The sequence below is a fragment of the Spea bombifrons genome, chromosome 1 (assembly GCF_027358695.1).
Source record: "Spea bombifrons isolate aSpeBom1 chromosome 1, aSpeBom1.2.pri, whole genome shotgun sequence".
NCBI lineage: Eukaryota > Metazoa > Chordata > Amphibia > Anura > Pelobatidae > Spea > Spea bombifrons.
In genome coordinates, this window is record NC_071087.1 from 122,237,849 (window position 1) to 122,259,997 (window position 22,149).

General features: G+C 38.7%; 1 protein-coding gene across 1 annotated transcript in view; it reads right to left on the reverse strand.

The window, feature by feature from the left end:
• ADGRD1 (adhesion G protein-coupled receptor D1) overlaps positions 1-22,149 on the reverse strand; it is a 168,117-nt gene that overhangs the window by 39,221 nt on the left and 106,747 nt on the right. The window contains exons 17-19 of the mRNA XM_053471744.1: positions 13,416-13,519; positions 10,429-10,540; positions 6,091-6,244 (exon numbers count right to left, since the gene is read on the reverse strand). Coding sequence (XP_053327719.1) covers positions 6,091-6,244; positions 10,429-10,540; positions 13,416-13,519 — 370 coding nt within the window. The remainder of the gene's footprint in view (positions 1-6,090; positions 6,245-10,428; positions 10,541-13,415; positions 13,520-22,149) is intronic.

Consider the following 22,149-nt stretch of genomic DNA (forward strand, 5'->3'; position numbering starts at 1 on the left):
CAGGAGAACACTAACACTACTGGAATGAATTGCTCAGGAGGGATGGGTCATGGACTGTTTTTCAGGGTTTGGGCTAGGCTCTTGAGTTCCAGTGAAGGGTAATACACTGGCATGGCCTGCACAGAGCCTTGAGCTTAACCACACAGAACACCTTTCTAATTAAGTAGAATGGTGATTATAAGCCAGACCTTCTTATCCAATATCAGTGCCTGGCCACACAAATGGCTGAATGGACACACATTTCCAAAAATACACTCCAAAATATTGTAGAAAGCCTTACAAGAATAGTGGAAGATTTTATAGGGACTCCATATTAATGCCCATGATTTTGGAATGGGATGACCAAAAAGCTGATATAAGTGTGATGTCCAGGTGTCTGCATGCTTTTGGTCATACAGTGTACAGTATATCTCCCTCAAGAACTGCAGGCTCTCAGGCTCTTCTTACATAAATACAAGATCTGACAGATCTTTTATGCAGACTGAGGCACGAACAAGAAAGGCAACTGGCAGGGGAGGCACACAGGCATCTGTCCTGATTTAATGATTTTGGACAATAACTAGAATTAATTACTGATCCTTTTTTTCTGTGGGTTCCCCAGACCGGATGATAGCAGTCTTGCCCTTGCCACAGGTACACCCAGGGCCATCAAGTATTACAAAAATCTCTTCCACTCCCCAGGGTTGCAGACCTCTTCCTAAGTTCTTTGTGTCTGAAGAGTAGTATCCTTTGTGATCTAGTAGTGATGAATTCAGATATGTGTGGGCTTTCCCTGGTGCTATTCCCTCATGCAATGAAGGGGTCTGTTGAAGGAGACTGTAGGTATATGATGACATATATATATATATATATATATATACAAAAAACAAAAACTGTCTGCGCTTCTTACCCTAATAAAGTTGGCAACAAATATATAAACATAATATAAATGAGAGGTTTTGGTTATATGAATTGGCCAAAGCATAATTAAGCTCACCCGCCATGTCAAGGCACACTCTCAATAGGGTGAGAACCTACTCTCACCTCCTACATAGTGGGCACACAAAGCAGTTTATACTGCTACCAAAACCTTATTAATGTGTTGGGGGAGGTGCAATTAAACCTCCTCCCTATTAACCCCTGGACAGCAAGCTGCAACCAGACTGATGAGGAGCCAACAACCTCAAATATGTGCAAACAGGGAAAAGAAAAAATTGGCTGTACAATGTATACAAAAAACAAAAACTGTCTGCGCTGACAGTTTTTGTTTTTTGTATACATTGTACAGCCAATACTCTGTTTTTGCAGCATGCTTACACCTGTTTGGTAGGCCTTGTATTATACATTTGTATTATTTGAGCCTGTGACTAGCTTAGCGCACCGACATTTTTTCTTTTCCCTGTTTGCATATATATATATATATATATATATATATATAAAATAGTTTGCTCTCATGCTAGATCTCCATGTGAAATGTTTTATATTTCCTTGTGACTCCCAAGCAGAATTGGGAAAAGGGGAAGCATTTCCACGAGTTAATCACTGTCCTTATTGTAACCTACTGGTTTACCATGGCCTCACATCAGGATATCAATTGTTGGTGGTCCAGCAAAACATTGATTGGAATACACAATTTAGAGGAATAACTATATGTACATAAAGTGAACTGACTTAATATCATGTTCTTTTCTACTTGCATCCTTTTATTGTTCCTGAGAAAAGTTACAGATATGAATGTTCAGAGAAAGGGGACTTTTCATTTTAGCCATGCTTCAAACCCCTGTTCATAAAAGAAAGTACACTTCTTAAAGGAACTGTTCCACCTACCTACTCTGTTGAATGGTTGAATGTTTATTAGTTTTGTAACTAAATGTACAATTAGAAACAATATTCTTTGTACCGTTGAACGGCCAAACCCTTCTTAAAAAAACTATTCTTTAATCACGAGAAAGTTTTCCTCATTCAAAAATTTTGCAACTTCCAATAAGATATCATCATAGAAACTGAAAAAGGCGTCTTACCATACTAGAGAATGCACTTAATGATTTGTCTTTGTGGAACAGCATCTTTAAGGAAACAATACCCTATTTGATTACTTATTGAGTAGTAATTAGAAGAAAGTTTGACGAACTGGAGAGTGTACCCAACCACATTTGAATATGGGTCTTCTGCTCATACTGATAAGCAGAACATTGGTTTATTTATTGTAAATAACGTATTTATGAAAAAAAGTAGAAGTGTACCACTTGGACATTCAGAGGCAAGAAAGAAGGAGCTCTCAGTGTACCAGTGACGCACAGCAAGAAAGGGAAAGTTTTACAATGAAAAGAAAAACACAGCGACTGAGTTATAAAAGTTATTCTCTATTATTTATTACAAGTCGTCTTATATTTCTTTTTGCATGGGTAGTGAGAGGTTAAAATGCATTCGCTGTACAGAAGATTGTTTCATGGCTTAACCAATATATCAGTGCCAGGGTGATTTATGGGACTCATAACTGCCCACAGGACCTCTATGAAAGACATAAAAAAAGCAATGCTATTTATCTCTAAACAAATAGAGGTGTCTATAAAAACTATGAAATTTTAATATTCTGTCTATAAAAACTTGGCTCGGTGTTCTCTTTGCAAAGTCTGCTTCATTAAAGCTGCGGTATTTCAGATGGTCTTGGGTTGGAGACCATTAAAAGAACCCTTTCACTGCTAGAGATGCCTGGCACGTATTGTGTACTATGGAGCTAACTCACAGTGGCATCTTAAACAGGGCTTCAACCTTTACATTTCTCAATAGAGGAGTATGTAACTGAGCTACACAAAAGTTCTAAATTATGCGTTGTGATTCCACAGGAAAACCATGAGAAAAATACTCGATGAGAACATACATGCAACATTTTTATGCAACATATTTAAGGTGGTTATTTCAATGTTTTGTTGACTATAATAATAAGGGTACATAATGCTAGTAAAGGCATGCATAATATCTGCTTGCCTTCAGTTTTGTTTTTTTCCGGAGGCATTTAATGAACCTGAAGACCCTCTTTATTAGATTTAGAAGGTGCTATTCCATTTACACGGCTGAATTTAAAACTTTTATAACTAAGTCTTTAATTGGATATGTCATAGTTGTTACTGTTGAATGTCCACTCCTTAACAATTTTGCCTCCTTCATATGTTGCTAAGAACACAATTAATTGTCATGCCCCACAGAAGCAGACATTGATAGATTGTTGATATAGTACATATAGTGGCCATACTAAGTTACAGTGTATGAGCGCAGAATGCAAGCACGTTTATGCAGCTGGTGGCCAACATGTATTATTCATCGGCCACTGGCCTTAAAGTACCAAGGTCAGTTTATTTTTTTATCCCCAGTCAGCTCTGATTAGAGAGAGGAGTTAATGTTTTGTCGAAGTGGAATAGCAATTTTAAATGCGGCCCTGATAATAAAACCTACGTAGTACTAGCATGGGTTATTAATACCATCACCCTCTGTTGCTCTGATGGATCACTAATGCCTTTTATCCTTTGTATTGCTGACTGAAGACTGACTTGTCAGGCACATGAACACATTTAATACAAGTTAAGAACTTGCAATGCATCAGTCACGATTCCCTAAGCTCGCTAGAACGTGCTCCTGAAAAATGAAACATGTCTTTAGTGTAATATGCCTTTCAGCTGTAGGTTATTTACAGGATCTTGTTCTCCCCAACTTTTTGTCCCAAAGAAATATTGGAAATTTCTGACGCACGACAAACAAACCTCTAGTATCTATTATCGGAATAGCAAACACTAACATGTTTGGCTTCCACTGTTATACGGGGATCTGAGAGTAAGCATCTAAGTATATTAAAAGTAGAACCCTTTTTTTTTACTGCACTTTACTTTTTACATTGGGGTATTTGTTCATTGTCTTATTGCACATGGTTAAGTTTAGGTTACAGTAAATCGTTCAATAATATCCCAGTATATACCTGATAAAGCTGATCATAGGACCTGACTCCTGATAATACAGTCCAAAAAAAAACCCACAACCAATATTCACAAAGTGCATGAATGAATCAACAAGAGACTGTCAAAGCATTTAGAAAATTCTACGTAATATTATACTGCAATCAAGTGCCCAAAAAGTAGTTGCGCCGGGAGAATAAGGCTTAATAGTTGCCCTCTTTGCCATGATGTCAAAGACCATTTAGAGAATTGTAACCCCTTCAAGAAGTGAAAGAATTATAACAAATAATGTCCCCAAAGAGCTTCAATTGCATGTGTGAATTGTGCAATTTTCATTTCCTATAACCGCACAGCAGCAGGAAATATCAACGGCCTCGTGACCATCTTTACAGAATAACACTGTCTAGGTGATATACTGAAATAAAGGTTAGCACTGAGATTAAAGCATGAGGACAGGAAAATGAAAGGTCAGCCAGGAATATCTAAATTGGATAGCAGTAGAAATGCACAGAAATTAGAGGCATTACCAAAATGCCTTGTAGTATTACAGTGACTTTAAAGTATTCCAATTACGACTATACACACGCAGTGTTATTTCTCAATCACATTTGCTAGAGCTTTCAAAAGTGGATAATACAAAATTTGCAAATCATTTGTAGAATTATGCTCAATTATATATACATGCCCATATTCTTCTTCCTGTGTTCCACTTTTCTAACTCATTTTTTTTCTTACAAAAAGCATTTTACATAATTTTTTGGTTTTAAATTATGAAACTTAATTTCCTCTATGACTGTATTAGAATGAATATGAACTTGCGATAAGGGTATTTATTTTAAATATGTCCTCTATGCATGGCATTGATCATGAAATCATTGTTTGAGGGCTACAAATAGTTAGTATATGCAAAAATGTCCCGGTAAAGGTGTTGTATGTTACTATATATATATATATATATATATATATATATATATATATATATATATATATATATATATATACATACACATGGACTCCTACCTGCTGAACTGGATGAAGAATGATTAAGGTTGAAAATTATGCTAGATTAAAGTAATAAAGCAGAGAGACTCGAGAGATGGTATGACCATTTAATGAGATGGCTATTATAGTCAAGATATGAGATAATGATTATGTTAGTTTGAGATTTGATTTGATTTTTCTGAGTGAGAACATTACACAGAAATTATATTACCGGTAGTTTAATGGATCAATATAGTCACCTATACAGAGTATTTAAAAGTAAATATGAAATGAGACCAATAATAAACCTAGCTAGAATTGTGGAATTGTTTAAAGTGAGGGAAGGGACGGCGGTAACTAAGCAGGAGATGGGTTCGGGTCTTTAGAAAACTGAGAATGGGTTGCTTTTGTCAAAGATTTGCATCAAACATTAGATGTTTGACAATAACTGGCATAATCGTATGTCACACCAGCATTAGGACCTCATCAGAAAAGTGCAAAGATCAGTTCTGGATTTGAAAGCTTCTATGTGCTGGATTGATTGAACGAAGCACAACTACTGCCCGATTCTAAATCATTGCATGTTTTAACACCCTCTCATCAGGACAGTATGAGTTGTCTCTTGGCAGGGATTGTGGCAGCTCAGGCTTATGGTTTTGGGTTTTGGACAGTGTCCTTGGTAGAGGCAGTCTTAACACTTGTTAATGGACATGATGGCATGGTGTTGCCCGTGCATGGAATCTAAACAGTTTAAACATTCATTGGAGGAAATTAACGTGTAGCAGCGTTTAACTCAAAATATACACTTTCAATTTTCACTGTGCTGGCAAGGGCCTCTTATGTTATGTATTAAATCATGTATTAAGCGCTGTGGTTATTGCATCCACGTGCAGTTATGTAAATGAATGCATCAAACTAGTTTTGTTGGCCGTATGGTCATGAGCGGAAATTAAGATTTCCAGTAGCCATGCTAAAATTTGCCATGTAAAGCACCTTTATCAGGTACACTTGTATGATTTTAGTTGGATAGAGAATTCCAATAAGACCTAAACATACTGTTACTTTAAAAAAGGAAATATATACAGAGGATTGAAGAACACGCACCTGGCTGGCAGTAAAAAACTTTAACAATCAATTCTGCTTTTTGTTTGAGTGGATAGATTTAATAGTAGAGAACACGTACCCCATCCAATTCCATAATAGTATAGATGTTTGCTTTCTTCTGAGCCGAACACCTTGATCACCATACTGTACAGGTGAAGTCCTTCCACCAGCATCCATGCAAAGGCACTTAGGAAGAAGAAGTGCAGCAGGATTGCTATGATCTTGCAAGGCAACTGCAAAGAAGCACATAAATTAACACGGTGAAAATGAATCAAACCTGTTTGTTTTCAAGGGCAATGAATTAATTTCGGGTCCAGCGTATCGTGATTTATTTGGCTATAATATATATCAATTCACTAAGACACTAATGGTTTGGAAGAAAGCACTGTTATCGACAGCAGAGGGGTTAAATGAGAAATTGCCAGAATGCCCTTTAATTGTAGGACAGGAGTGGGTGTTTTTGTGTAACCGCATCTGCATATGTTTTTTTTACATAATACTGATTCATATTTATAGCCATCCTTCTGTATCTGAAGCATTGCCGTTACCCAGATTAAAGGCAGCTCTGCTATCGGCTGAAAGTACGTTTGCTGGGGTTTAGAATGTAAAAGAAAATCTGCAGAGAACAGGCTTTTTTTTCACACCAGCGATGCCCGAGAAATGTTGTTTATGTAAAAGGATTGGATTCTAGCCGCTTCTTGTTTGAAGTTCTGTTGCTACAAATATTGGACTCGCTTTGCTACTTTTACACCATTTGGTTTATGCAGTAATCAGACTACAGTGGAAATTCTGTGGCGTAAAACACTATTTGCATTTCACGGCTATGTACTAATGCTTCAGGTCATTTATTAAGGATGCGCATGTGAGATGTTCGGAAAGTTGTGCAAAAGCTGAGAGAAGCATAGCCACACAAAGTGATAAGTTAAGTCTGGGTTTATTCGTGGGATTCTGCGATAACTGAATGATGAGGAAGGCATGGAAGTGGCGTTTCAATATTTCATGTGTGTGTGGTTATGGACTGCCAACAATCAGACAGATTGCCCACTCATGCAAAAAGACAATCTCCAGGGTCTGCAGTGATATATTATATTATAACATTATTATGGCATAACATTACCGAATGGTATAGTAGGAGTAGACATTTAATTGTATTAATGCCAGTGAGTTAATGAAATAATGCACCGGGCAACCCTCTGATGACACTGAAAGAGTTAAATTGCCATTGACCTATTTATACATTTGTTATTCAGGTATTAAGGAACAGTCATACCTGGGAACCTTCTGAATGAGGCGAATATATTGAAATATATATATATAGTACATCACAAAATATTGTGTTATAGTGGCTCACTAGTGGTAGCAACCAAATGGCTCTTATAATTTTCCGTATAAGTCAGGTGGTAAGACACCTGTATTCAAGCAGTGATTCTAGCTATAACATACCAGCACCATTTGTGATTATTGCTACAATCCGCACAATATTAAGGAATAAGCTGCAGACTTTGTAAACCTATTTGATCATTCACCTTGTGATCCTGGATATAAATCTCTGAAACTCTGAGTTCCCAGGTGATCTACACTCCTTAACCATACGTGTACCAGAGGGGCCAATTATTCTTAGCATAAAATTTCCACATTGGTAAGTTAAAAGGCCAAAGCTAAAATAAACAGAAAATATAATCTAATTACTGATTTCTTAAGGTCATTCTTTTTCTTATATTATTCAATGTTAAGAAATATTTTCCTAGGTCGAAAGAATAAATTCTTCCCTTTAAAAAAACTCTATGGGGAAAACTTTGTTAATTAACCTTTCTGTAATATACATTTTTACTGTAGAAGGGTAAAAAATCAAACATCTGCTGAGTGAAAGTCAGAGATATTGTGTGCATCCTATAGGAATAACAGATGCAAAACTATCATTGCATATTAGCAATAGTACTAGAATTGCAGACTATTTTCTAGGGAGAGGGAATAACAATGCAATACAATAAATTATATATATATATATATATATATATATATATATATATAGTATATATATACGTAGAGGCTGTTTTCGGCCTGTATTTGTGGGAGGGGTATTTATACCCCCTTCATGGCATTTGTTAGCTCTTTGAGGGCGTTTCATTAGAGCTTGCTGGGTGTTCTGTTCACATTCCGTTTACACTTCCGGGGGGGGGGTGCATTTTGCTGCACCTTGTCTAGAGGGGGTAACATTTAGACAGAGGTGCCAGCTCTACTCCTTTCATGTGCGGGGGAGGGGGCTTGTGTTCTACTTGTTTCATGTGCAGGGAGCTGCTGACCAGCTCTACTTGTTTTATGTGCAAGATAGGAGGGAGGGGGTCTTGCTTTTTTCTACTCGTTGCATGTGCAGGGAGGAAGGGATGGGGTCTTGTTTAGAAAATCTCGACACCCCCGCAACACTATGAAATTATACATAGCGGGAATACGTCATAAGGTTTCCCTACCTCACCTGAATAGGCCTTCCCTTCGTAGTGTGCATCCCGAACCCGGAACAGCGGTTTAGAAGGCTATGTAAATTATATCACAGTTTACACAGCCTTTGTTAATAAATTTGTCTCTACTCCGACATTCAGCATTGGCTCATTTCTTTGGCCCAACATCATGGTGCCTTTAACTTGTCATTACTGCAGCTGGCACGAAAAAAGGTACTAATCTTGAAAACATTCACTTTTTCTTAATCTGGAAGTGCAGTCTTGGGTCCTTCCGAAAACTCTTAATACCTTTTGGTTGTTTTTGCCTTTCTAGAAAGGTTACCACGTTATTGTCACATTGATATTATGGATGAAAAAGACCAGCCAGCTAAATAATGCAGGCAGAGATTATTATAGCTGGATCTCGAGCCCTAATTGTAAACACATTTTATTGTTTTGGCCATGTGTGTCCTGATTATTCTGTTTTCTGGCTGGTAAAGTTCAAAATAATAAATTCAACTGGAATGGTAACAAGGAGCAGGTAGTGGAATTGCGTGTAGAATAAATGCTGTATCTCGCCACAACCTATTTCTTCCAGAGGTATTAAATCATGTAAGCCCAGCCAGTAGCCCCACAGCTGTGGCTGAAAATCACTCCCACGAAGCTCAGGCAACCGTTGATCAGCTGAAAGACCTCTTTCGGCTCAGCCCCGCGTAGCAAAATACTTATAGGAACATTCAAAAGCTTTTTAGTAAATTACTTCTAATCTTGTTTGCTTGTTTTGTTGCAGATTGACATTTTTATGTCTTTCCACTTTCACTGGTGTATTAAATCACTCAGTATCACATTTACATTCTGTCTGCTTACACCCACTCTGATGGCAGGGCAATCTGCATGCCTAATTTGTACGCTTTGCATGCGTTGTATATCTTTTTATACCGATGCGACAATTGCAATAGCAAGTGCAGGATACGTTATCCCTTTTACATTCAGACAGATCCTGATAAAGGGAGAAGACTGCTTGCGCGTAACCTCATGGCCACAAAAGGCACAGCCTCACCCAACGTCACCACAATTGTAACCTGTATGAAACTGTTAATGCATGTTAGGGGCTCCATTTGCCGTTCGTGTAGTGTATAGAATGAGCTGTGCTAAATACATTGGCATTTTATGTGTAGTCAATGCTAAAAGTGTCACAGTGCTTTGAACAGTATCCATATTTTCTAGCATAGAGCCTGTACAAGCAGGAACACCCAGCGGTATCAGTTATCAGGGCAATGCTGGCGTTGGAATGCCTTGGGATTACTTGAATGAAGAACTTCATAAATGTTGCTTGCTGCCTCCTAGGTTTGGCAGGCACAGGGCATTACGACATACAAGTGTTGGCTGCAGCCTCTCCAAAGGCTTTTATTGAATCTCCTTGGATCCTAGATATTTAGTTATGCTACATTTGGCCAGTTGACTGCAGATACAATTGGTTTGTACAACAAACGTTTATTTTGGCTCATTTGGCCTGTCTTAACTTCCAAGTAAGTATTTTTTTTTGGGGGGGGGGGTTGTGTTGCTTGCCAGTGCAAGCATCTAAAAACGTCCAGTCGTACTAATCAAAATGTAATTTTGGTTCAGAAACATTGTTTTTCTCTCTTTATGTTTCTTGAATCATCAAGTATTTCAGAAAACCAGAGGTGTGTTATTCTGACATTATCTTTGGATTAACGGTAAAATAGGTCATGAAGTCTTCAGGAAATTTCATCCAAGAATGGAAGAGCCACGTCTAAATCAACTAAGTCAAACGTCATTTCTTCACATGAGAGCACTCTGGTAAATCTGGGCAGGGTAATACCGAAATGGTTTTTACTTTCACAATTTTGATGTCCTTGTACTGAAAAAAATGGCTTGATCCTTAATCGTGAAAAGGGTAGACTTGTTTGGAATTACTCATATTTTAGCAGTTTTGTATTTGTGTGTGAAAATCTGCTTACCGTCCCAGAGACAAAACGAAAGCTGATAAGGAGCAGAATCTGTGCAACCAGAATGGCAAAGGACAGGTTAGCGTGAATATGGTATCTTTGATTCCGTATTGTGCTCACAGACCTGCAGAGGAAAAAAAATACAGAAGGCACCAAAGGGTTAAACACTGCATGGCAATAAAAATGAAATCTAAATTAAAAATCACTAATTCCTGGAAAATAGACAGTCTTATATAATGGAACTTTTTACATGAAACTGACATGTAAGTAAGCATGGCTTGGGTTAAGTATTCAAAATACCTTGTGTGGGATTTAATAAAAAAAATAGATTTTGGGCAGTAACTGATGTCACACTGCATGCAACATGTCCTGAAGCGTGACATGCATTATGACATCATGTGCATTTACAACATGCCATCATCAAGGGCTACTGTTTGCCCATTTTCAAAAAGAACAGATGTATTAATATATATAATTGGTTAGATAGATAGATAGATAGATGGATAGATAGATAGATAGATAGATAGATAGATAGATAGATAGATAGATAGATAGCAAGAGAATAAGGACCTTTTCCTTTTGGCTTGCACTTATGTCAAAACAAAATTTGTGTGCCCAAAATGCAGTTGCATATATAAGGAACAGATGGTTTATCTATAGCATCCAACCCATAAGTAGAGAACTCAGGAAACACATGGTTACAGAAATCGAGTAATCATATGGGTGCCAATACGCCATTCCCTGGCAATGACTTTATCGCCTTCCATATGCAATCACTTACAGTGAATGGCATAAAAAACACTCCAGAGGACATTAAAAAAAATGTTCTGTCAGAGAATAAAAACTCTTTTACTACAGGACATTCAACGGCAATCTGTTCTCTTAGTATAAAACATCCAACATCACCAAAATCGTGCTCTACTGCAAAACAATACGTTGCCGGCACCTTTCCCAAACGTCATTAGCCACAAGAATGGACCTATATCCAATATGGTTTAATGTTATCCATTCACGGACAGAAGGCCTTTAACTTCCATGCCTTTTTCTGCGCTGTAATAATCAAGGGTACGCTGTCCTATTTTTTTATGTTATCATTTCCACCGCCTCCAGTGAAAATGAATGAAACTATCTCCCACTGGCAAGGGGTAGTGTATTTTGCAGATGGTATTCATAAACCATGCATCTAGATTTCCAAAAGTCCGGTGGGTCAAAGCTTTCTGCTAAACGTGTTAAAAGTTAGTGGATTCATCTAAAATGCTGGAGGTTTTCTTGCCTCAGTAGTTTCCATTTTTTTCCCCAGCCTGCACAATGTACTGATTCAGTGAGATCTGCCTGCGTGGGGAATATTAAATCTCAGCTCTTCCTTCGGCTGTCTCAAAAGAACAATTCTCCGTCTGTCTCATTCTAGCAAGTAAAAATCACTGTATATAAATTGGAGCTTTAATGGTGATGTGTGGCTTGTCATAAACTCTTTTAATGTATTGTCTGCTTTGTACGTTGTTACGCCACAGATCTTGAAAAGGTAATGGCTGTGAAGACAAATGTTGGTTTCTTTGAGGTTAGACTACTTGTTGCAGAACGAGAGAAATCTGTAACTGAGAAACCTAGAATTTGACGGCAGATAAGATACATTCGGCTCATCTAGTCTGCGTGTTTTTCCTGATGAAGACTCAAACCTTAATCAGTCCTTGGTCTTAGTTTAGGACAGCTTAAATGTCTATCCCACACATGTTTAATGAATTAGCCTCTACTACTTATTCAGAGAGGCTGTTCCAGTTATCCAGCACTTCTCAGTAAAGTAAAACATATTTTTATTACATCTACGCCTCTGACCCTCTAGTTGATTATGACTCCTTGTTGTAACATTTGTCAACAGGGGGTCAATAGTTTTGGAATCTGTCCAAGCAGTTTACAAATTACCCCTTTCCTCACTTTTGTTGAAGTCGTTTGTCAAAGCTTTTAGGACCTCATAGGTCTCTTCTTCAGCTGGAATAAAATACTGCTGTTGACACCATAGCAACCAATAGAATGATTTAATCAGCAGAAACAATCCATAAGTTGCTATAGTGACAAGACTAGTTTTTAAAGTTTATACCCAAATTACTTTTAAATCGTAACCATGATACTGGGTAAAGAGTTTAGCTAGATCATGCTTCTGCAGTGAATGGTGGTTAAATACTATCGGGGAACTACCCCACTTGAAAATATATGGTATTATAATCAGTTTAGAAAACAAAATCATACATACATACTTTTCATACAAAAATATATTGCTGTCAGGGGAGGGAGGCAATTGGTCCTAGGGGTTCTCTATTTCAAAGATTTACTTCAATTACTGGCAATTCTCAAAAAAAATGTATAATGTATGGTTAAATCAACGGGATTTCATTTATTGAGCTACGCATTATACAGGGCCACCTCTGTCTTTGTTACTGGTTTTGGCCCTTCGTATTGAATAGTGAATTGAGGGGTAGTTACGACTCTTTTAGTGCATAATATTGGGGATGTTGCCTCTGAAATATTCTCTGTCCTGTTTTTATTACCAAGCCACTGGGTCGAACCTTGTATAGCATATATTCCCCTGTATTCAAGGCGTATCTACCTTGACTTAACGTTTTTACTCTGCTTTGTACATGTTTTTTACCAAGTAAATGGATTTAGCGTGGCACGTGTATATCTCACTAAAACAGCTAAATGGAGATAATAAAAAGCAGCTCTGGGGTATGTGATGAAAGCAAATGGAAAACTCTGCTGATCAGGAAATTAAAGCTATTTGAGCAAAACCACCCAGCTGTTACAAATATATAGGAAAAAAAATCTAATTAAAGGGTTTGGGAGAATTAATGGCATTTATGATTGAGAGAATCCTAAACTTAACAGGCACTGGTGGGCTGAAATGAGAAAGTGCACAAGTCTAAAATAGCATTTAAATAGGTAATATTTGTTCTGCATGGAGCGAAAGGAAAAAAAATAATAATAATATGTGAAAAATTACTCACGACAGTATAGCAAATGTGACCAGTGTAATTGCCAGGCAGAAAACGGACACGGAGCAACCAATGTAACTGATGGAGGACAGCGCCATCTTGTGGGAGCTGGAAAGCTTTGACAAAAAAAAGAAAAAAAAGAAAAGAAATGTTAATTAATATCATTGGATTTAGTTTATCTCTTTTGGCAGCCTGACAAATTTATCAATTTGCTGACAAATGTAACAGTTTACCAGTTTATTACCGTCATCCAACCAATACTGATTGTGTTTCCGTTAGAACATCTCTAGACATATGCTATCAGATCAGATCTTGCGGCACATTTTCCGTTTTTTTTTTTTTTAAGCGTTTAGATAGATAAGATTTGATGTAAGCATGCAGTAACCATAGGCGGGGCAGATTAGCCATTGGGCCACAGGCCAGGGGCAGCCTAGCACAGTTTCTCTTCTACACAGCAGAGTTGCTGTGGCTGTAGTTAGCTGTCTTATTAGTGAAGATGGGGATGTTGTTGCTCTGGTCACAATAGTACATCCGGAGCAAAGCCTTTTACAGCATTGATTGTCATATTCTTCAGACTGCCCCCTGTCCACTTAATGGCTCTGACCTTCCTAGTTTTTCCCTGACCAAGAGGACATGGAGCTTTTCAAACTAATTTTGTCAAAGGTTGTAAAATGACCGCATACATAATATGACCAAAAGTATGTGGGGACCCCTCCTGTTTATTGAGTTTAGCCTTTTCAGCCATACCCATTGCTAACAGGCATATAAAATCAAGCACATAGGCGGTCATCTCTATACACAAAAATTAGCAGTAGAATGGTTTGTACTGAAGAGCTTGGTGAGTTTACACGTGGCACTGTTATAGGATGCCACCTTTGTGAAATGTCTGCCCTGGTGCTAGTATTCGGAAGTTGAGGGGTCTAGGAGTGGATCCGCCAGGTACTGAAGCTCGTAGTGGATAAAAATCACCTCTCCTTCGTAGCATCACTCACTACAGAGCTTCAAAATCAGCACACGCACTGAGTATCTGGAGCTTCATGAAATAGGTTTACATGGCTGTGCAGCTGCACACAAGCTGAAGATCACTCACTATGGGCAATACATACAAGAGTGCATCCAACATCAGTGCCTGACTGCACAAAAGATCATGAAATCCCACATATACAGTCCAAGATCTTGTGGAAAGCCTTTCCATAAGAAGGGAAGCTGTTACAGCTGCAAAGGTCGGATGAGGAGGGGGGCCACCATAACAACGCCCATGATTTTGGAATGGGATGTCCAACGAGCTCATATAGGTGCGATGATCAGGTGTCCACATATTTTTGGTCATATAGCGTACATAAGCTTTGAATGTATGTTGACCTTAAGCCACTGGAGCTTTTGCTCTATTTGCTAATTATAGTTACATTACATTAATGAAAAGGGCAACCTATCAGCACATGTGGGCACAGATGACTATTTGAAGTGCAAGAGTGCTTAGACTGAACCGGTTTTATGTCCCTATATTCATTGGCTTTTTATTATATTGGAAACACAACAGAAATAAGAGTGTAATAGTATTTGGGAGCGCAAAAGGTGGAATTGTGTTTAGGTATTTACAGTTAAAAGTGGAAGCAGGAGAACTATGTCCTGCAAGGCGTAAATTAAAGGACTGGTGGCCAAGGTGTGTCATAGGAAGAAGACTTGTGGTGATTTTATTAATATTATTAATATTTAAAGGGTTTTAGACCTCATATAAGTTTAGAACGTTCATGGTATTTAGTGCTTTCATAGTTGCCCGCTGTTTTAATTGTGGTGGGATAGACGTGACAGTAGGGGACTCATCATATATGAAGGTGAGCTGGACCACCATATGAATGTGCAGGATTTATCGGTCTGTGGTTTTCCTGATATTGTTTTTTTTGGTACCTTTGGAATATTTCTGTTATACATGTCGGAATAAAAGCTATACTTTAACTTCTGAAATGTTGATGATTAGATTCAATCCCTACACACTTGTTGATGTCATCATAATTGTAGGTAAGGCCAAGGTATTAATGGGCAACGTATGCGTATGTTCAGTGCATGTAGGCTCTACTGTTCTTCACTGTATCCATGCCAGTCACATGGTACTAAGTGTTAAGTTTTTATTCTGCCCAGTTTTGTTGTTAGCCAATGCATATTAAATACACACAATTTCTCCTACTGTTAAACTCATTAAAAACAAACATTTTTCCGATTAAAAAAAAATGCCGTGTCTCCTCAATGCTTGTACCAGAACTCGTTTGGCTTATAAATTATTCATGTAAATTGTTTTGAAGAGCTTTGCTAGCATTGTTCTTATTTGGGTGTAAAATTATAATGTACACTTAAGGATATACCATAGGGAAGCTCGGCGGTGCACCTGTTAAATGTAGCATTTAGAACAACATGTCACGAATTATGAATCAGGAGAAATATCTGATGTCTTAATTAACCTGCAGCAATTCACAGAACCTCCGTGATTTGCTTCTATCTACTGTAGAACCTTTAGGATACGTGAACAGATGTAAAACATTTAGTGTCCCAAAACACAATAAAGAGCATTGCAAAAATCCTGAACATTAAATGCATGTAACATTGCTTAAGTCTAAGGACTTTGTGCAGATGCTGTTCTGAAATGAATCCTTATTTACTCACAAGATTATTGTAAAATGTTTGCAAGAATACTTATTTTCTAGTTTGTATTCCATGTGTGTGCAATGTCAGAAAATGCCATGTATGTAGCAGACAGGTTTCGGGTGCCTGCAAAGAAATAGCATATGGCGTGGGTAAGAAGTTACCATTCGGAAATCCGAATTGTCTCTACAATGAGCCTGCTAAATCTTGCTGGCTTGTATGTATAAATCAGTCCTTTGGCTAGCTGTCTATTTCCATTGTGGCGTCTTCCTATTCCCTAGACTGTAAATTTCACATAACTTAAGTTTAAAGCCTACCTGTGCTATGCGGTTAATAATGTCGTTAAATTATATATGTGAAGCCGATATTAAATAAATAATGGGGACACATTATCCCCAAATCCATAAAAAAAAAAGATATATATTTCCTTCAATGAAGTCCACAGCTTAATGTTAAAACCTCTCCTGAAGCGTGTTAATAACCTCGGTCACTGCATGCTGTCTTGTACAGTGCTGAAAGGCGACTGTAAATCACAGCTGTTTATGGATTCCCAAACATGTCTCCTGGTGTGATGGTAGAGCCAGAGTTTGGGGATATTTCAGAATCTGGCAGCGAAACAGGGTCTGATTGTACAGCCAAATCAAACTGTTCTGACTGTAGCTCAGGGGAAATAAACAAAGGAGAAGGCAGATTGCTGGGTTATTACAACTCATGTGTCATCCCGACCATCATTCCAACTATATGGGGAAATATAACCCTTTCACAGTCAACACCCCAGTAGCCAGGTCCTGTAATGTGGCGACACAGAAGCTTCAGCAACAATTTATGTATTTTACACCCTATGAGACCAACAAGTGATTCCGGCAATTTGTGAGCAAATTCACAGTTGCATGTTCTCCAGGCCTCTGCTGGTCACCGCAAACCTGCTCATTATAGATAACAATAGCCAATTTACCCAGTTCTCTTCCAAACGGGACCCTTATTATCGCTGACAAATACTTTCCAATGCCTAATTATTATGATAGCTGTTATTTAACCATTGCACAGGCTTTAGAATACAGCCGGCTAATTTTATGTGAGCAGGCATCAGATTCACATTCAAAAATATCATAATACTTTGCGTTATTACTTTAGATTCTGATATGTGCCATAAAACGGGAAGGACATTTATTTCAGGTACTGTAAATTAAATGCAAGTGGAGTGTTAGCATAATTTACAGCTACATTAAAAATAGTGGAATAGTTTGGAAAATTCAATTCCGTGTCCATATGCATAATTATGCACTAGATCTTCTTAATACAATGAAACTAGGAAACAAATACAGCAAAGAGAAGGATTGCATTCAAGATAACGTTAAGTGTTATAGGACAGGTCCTGGCATCAGGAACACACATGGAGTAATGGCACGGACAGCCCCTCTATGCAGGGGCATAACTAGAGTATTTGGCATCCTGCGCGGATCCTGTATGTGGCACCCCCTCCCCTACAAAAAATTAATGTTGGCAAGAATATTTATTTCACAAATTTCTAAACTGTATGTCAACTGGAAAAAAATAGAAATCTGAAAAAATAAATTAACTTAAAAATAAAATAAGTTTAAATGAATAACATTTACTGAACAGATATGGTACAGCATAACTCCTATCGCCTTATACTGAGCCAGATATTGACGGTAGTGCAGCATAACCCCTATTACTATACTCTAAGCCTGACATTGATGTGGTAGGCCTCTGACCCTAAAATAGCCTGTCTTTGCCAACACTACCCCTTTAACAGCCTTCCTGTGCCATCGCTGCCCCTAAAACAGCCTGCCTGTGGCACCGATGCCCCTTTAGCATCCTGCTGGTGCCACCGCTGCCCCTGAAACAGCCTGCCTGTGCCACCACTGCCCCTGAAGCAGCTTGTCTGTGCCAACTCTGCCCCTGAAGCAGCCAGCCTGTGCCAACTCTGCCCCTGAAGCAGCCTGCCTGTGCCAACTCTGCCCCTGAAGCAGCCTGCCTGTGCCAACTCTTCCCCTTTAGCAACCTGACTGTGCCAACTCTGCCCCCCCCTAAACAGCCTGGCTGACCCATTTCTGCCTGTAAACATTCATTCACTCACCAATTCACTCTTCCGCACCCCTTTACCTCTCTTGCAGATTTCACTTGTCTGGGGGTGGGCCGAGCATTACTTGGGCCGCCTAACTCTTAACAGCTTATTGCTATGGTGCCTGCACACTGTGTGAGGAAACTCTCCTTTCCTGCCCAGGGGGAGCAGGAATCTGGGTGGGAAAAGAGTTTTCTCGCACAGTGTGTGGGGGCGCCAGGGTGGTAAGCTGTGGCCCCACGTTAGGCAGCCATCGCAGCACTCCCCTGATGAGTGCCACATAGTGCCACAGACCCCCACCCCAACCCCTTTTAGGTCCACTACTCCCTCTATAAGACACAAATACCTCTGCCCTCTCTTGATGTCCTGCATTCCAAGGAACTCAGAAGCTAGGTATGAGTACATTGCAGTGTCCTACAGTCCTACATGTCACAACAATGTGCTGTGTTAATATAATTATTATAATTTAATTGTGTTTTAAAATACATTAATCTGCTTTTGGATATCTTAGCAAACTACGTATATCAATAGGTCACAAAAGTTCACTGTAGCTGTGGAAAGAACACAGTGACAGCCATGCCAAGAATACACTGAGGCTGGACCAGGCTGATATGCCAATCCGATGACATAGCCGTACCAGATATTCCGTGCAGGAGCCGGCCGGGGTCCAGCATCAACAATGCCACATACTGGTTGCACAGGAACAGGCCTCTATGTTCTTGGAGCAATGTAGTCAGGAAATAGCAATGCAGGCTTCAACATACAACCACATCAAAAACCAAAAACCAAAAGTAAGGTCATCGAGTCCAATTTCAGGGTTACAAGAAATGGGTTGATATGGTCAAGGTTAAGGTCAAGTCTGATAACAAGGATCAAAACTAAATAGTAGAACAACAGGAACTTGTTTAAAGACTAAGAGCATTGGGTGAGGGAGATGAATTATCACATGAAAGTGCATCTATTCGAAGCTTTGACATACCTCATTTACAGTGCTGGAAGGTATACATTGGCTTGGAGCTGAACACTTTGATGGCATTTTAAAAAAAAAAGCATGGGGGGCACACAACTCTTGGCAACAGACCCCAGCAGACATGGGTCTGAGGCTTGACAGTCCCTATGTCAATGTTCCCTCAGCAACAGTCAAAAACGAAAAAAAAAGTATAAATATACATTCTAACAAAGGGTCTAAGAGGGTTTTCCTAGTCTTCCTTGTTTTGCCCTTTAGCTATATAGGTGAGACTATCCGATAAAAGTTAAGTGCAAGGTAAAAAAGCCTTTAAAATAGCTTCACAAAGTACACTAGAAGAATCCATCTGTTTACAGACTTACTTGTGGGAACAGACACTGTCTTTATATCCTAACAGTAGTAAGTCTTTTACTGCCAGGGGCTCCATAGGAACTGGGTTATTAATCACTGCTATGGCCCCATTGCTATATGAATCTGAAGGGAAGTTAAGGATCAATTGGCATGACAAATATAGCAATTAAAAGTTGTAGTATAGTTTATCCACAGGCTGTTCAATACAGAAAAATGCATTGATTTTTATTCTTACTTTTTATCATGAGTCCATCCCTTGTTTATCTGTGTTTATCTCTAAGCTGCAGCTTGATTGGTACTTACCCTATAAAAAAGTAATAATATTACGGCCCTATACAGCAAAGGTTATCACATGAAATGAACGGAATGTTTTATTATGTCAGACAATGCAAAGAACGGAGGTTACAAAGACATTATTAGCATAACTGGGAACTCTCCGGGTTTGAATCATCTTGGTCGCGGGAGCAGGGTCTTGATATGCCCCGCCCATTTTCCATTTAAATGAGGGTGTTTCCCACTGACTTCAGCGGGACCGCCCGCAATGTCAGCGGGACCGCCCATGGACATCAGCGGGACCGCCCACCGACGTCAGTGGGCAGTCCTGGCCGTGTTCCGCAAGGGAAGGCACCGGGTAGGCCAAAAGGCCTATCTGAAGTCTGTATACACAGCTAATGGTATTACAAAATGAAACTAAATATGTCTTTGGGGTTGCATAAGTGTAAGAGATCACACTGATTTATTTTACCTCCTCCCTTGCAACCAGGAGTAGAATAAATGTTGATACCGGATGTGATGACAAGCCCATGTAAAGACACAACACAGCCATTGCAACAAACACTTGCTGAGGTTAATATCTCTATAATCTCTTGGAGTATCAGAGAGATTATCATATTGCATACCAATGAAACTATTTTCAAACAATGTTTTATAGGATATATAGGATTACAATAAAAAGGTTAAAACTACTGGACCCTCTGTAGCAAACTAGCAAACATTGAGTAAATACAAATGTAAGATGTTTCTATACTGTTTGGTAGAGAATATAACCTTACTGAAGAGTGGAGCTGGACCTTAGACACAGCTAAAGCAACCAGTGAACTGCATTCAACAAAAACCTACTCTGACCATGCGAGTATAAATTAGGTTATTGCATTAAGTTAAGACATGTACTAGCCAAACATGGGGAACTCTTATCATCTAGATCCATAATCTAAGTATCACGGAACCTTAATCCATTTTACAATACTTTTTTAATAATTTATATCATGAATAAGAAATTGAAGCTCAAACTCAATTAACAAATCAGCTTCTGCACATTAATAGCTGCACAGTTATGTAGCAAAGACATTGAAGCAGTCAAGTTTTCTATAAAAGAAAGATCATTATAACAATCCATATCTAGCCATAATGGACTAATGCATTTGAATATAACAGAGGAACTACAATAAGAAAATGCAATTTGGCCTGCACAGGAAATGCCAAGAAGTAATTTAGCTTTCAACTTTAAAGGATTACACCGGTCCAGTTCTTATTTATTCCTATAAATATAATGCACAGCTTCCTAAATTGAATGTTCAGTGCTTCACATGCTTCGCAGTGCGTTTTCTTAACCATCCGCATTATTTGGGATTTCTTGAGTCAATAATAAAAGAATTTCACAATTGAATAGATGGATTTGAATTCTCTTAAAGTCATCTTAGTGTAAAACATTTGTCTTGAAACATACTGAGGGAATTTTTATTTTGCTTTGCAATCTCTTTTCCAACCAAAATAATGTCACTGTTATGGGTGATAGAACAAAAATGGTAAATTAAGACCAGAGTAATTAAGATAGTTTCATCCGTATAGGTCAAGCACAACAGGGTATAATTACCATAGGGGTATCTCATCTATGACTTCTTTTGGATGTTTTGGTAAAGCATATCTCAAACATTTTCCACAGGATATTTATTTATCCAAGGTATACCTTGGTATGTGGAGACCTGACCATCACACCTATATGAGCTTGTTGGACATCTTAATTAAGAATCATGGGCATTAATATGGCATTGGTTCCCTATTTGTGGCTGTAACAGCCTGTGCTCCTCTAGGAAGGCTTTCCACACAATTTTGGAGTGAGTCTGGCACTGATGTTGGACAAGAAGGTCTGGCTTGCAACCTGCAGTCTAATTCATCCTAAAGGTGTTGAGTAGGGTTATGGTCAGGACTGTGTGCAGGCCACTCAAGTTCCTCCATACCAAATTCGTTAAACCATGCCTTTGAGCAGCTGGGCATAGTGATGTTGAAACAGGCCAGGACTTTCCCAAACTGGGGAAGTTGGAAGCATATGGTTGTCTAAAATGTCTTTCTATGCTGTAGCTTTAACACACCTCTTCACTGGAACTAAGGGACCCATTAAAAACAGCCCCAGACTATTAACCCTCCTCCACCAAACTTTACATTAGGCACTATGCCTTCCGGTGGGTAATGCTCTCATTGCATTCACGAAACACATACTCATTCATCAGGTTCTGACACACAGTACTTGTGCTGATGTCGTTTCCAAAGACGGTTTGGAACTCTGTAGTGAGTGATGCAACAGGGGACAGGTGATTTGTATGTGCTACCTGCTTCAGGATTCGGCAGCAACACTCTGAGTGTGGATGGTCTAAAGCTTCATGGGGTGTTTTTACTTCTAGATGCTTCAATTTCACAATAATAGCACA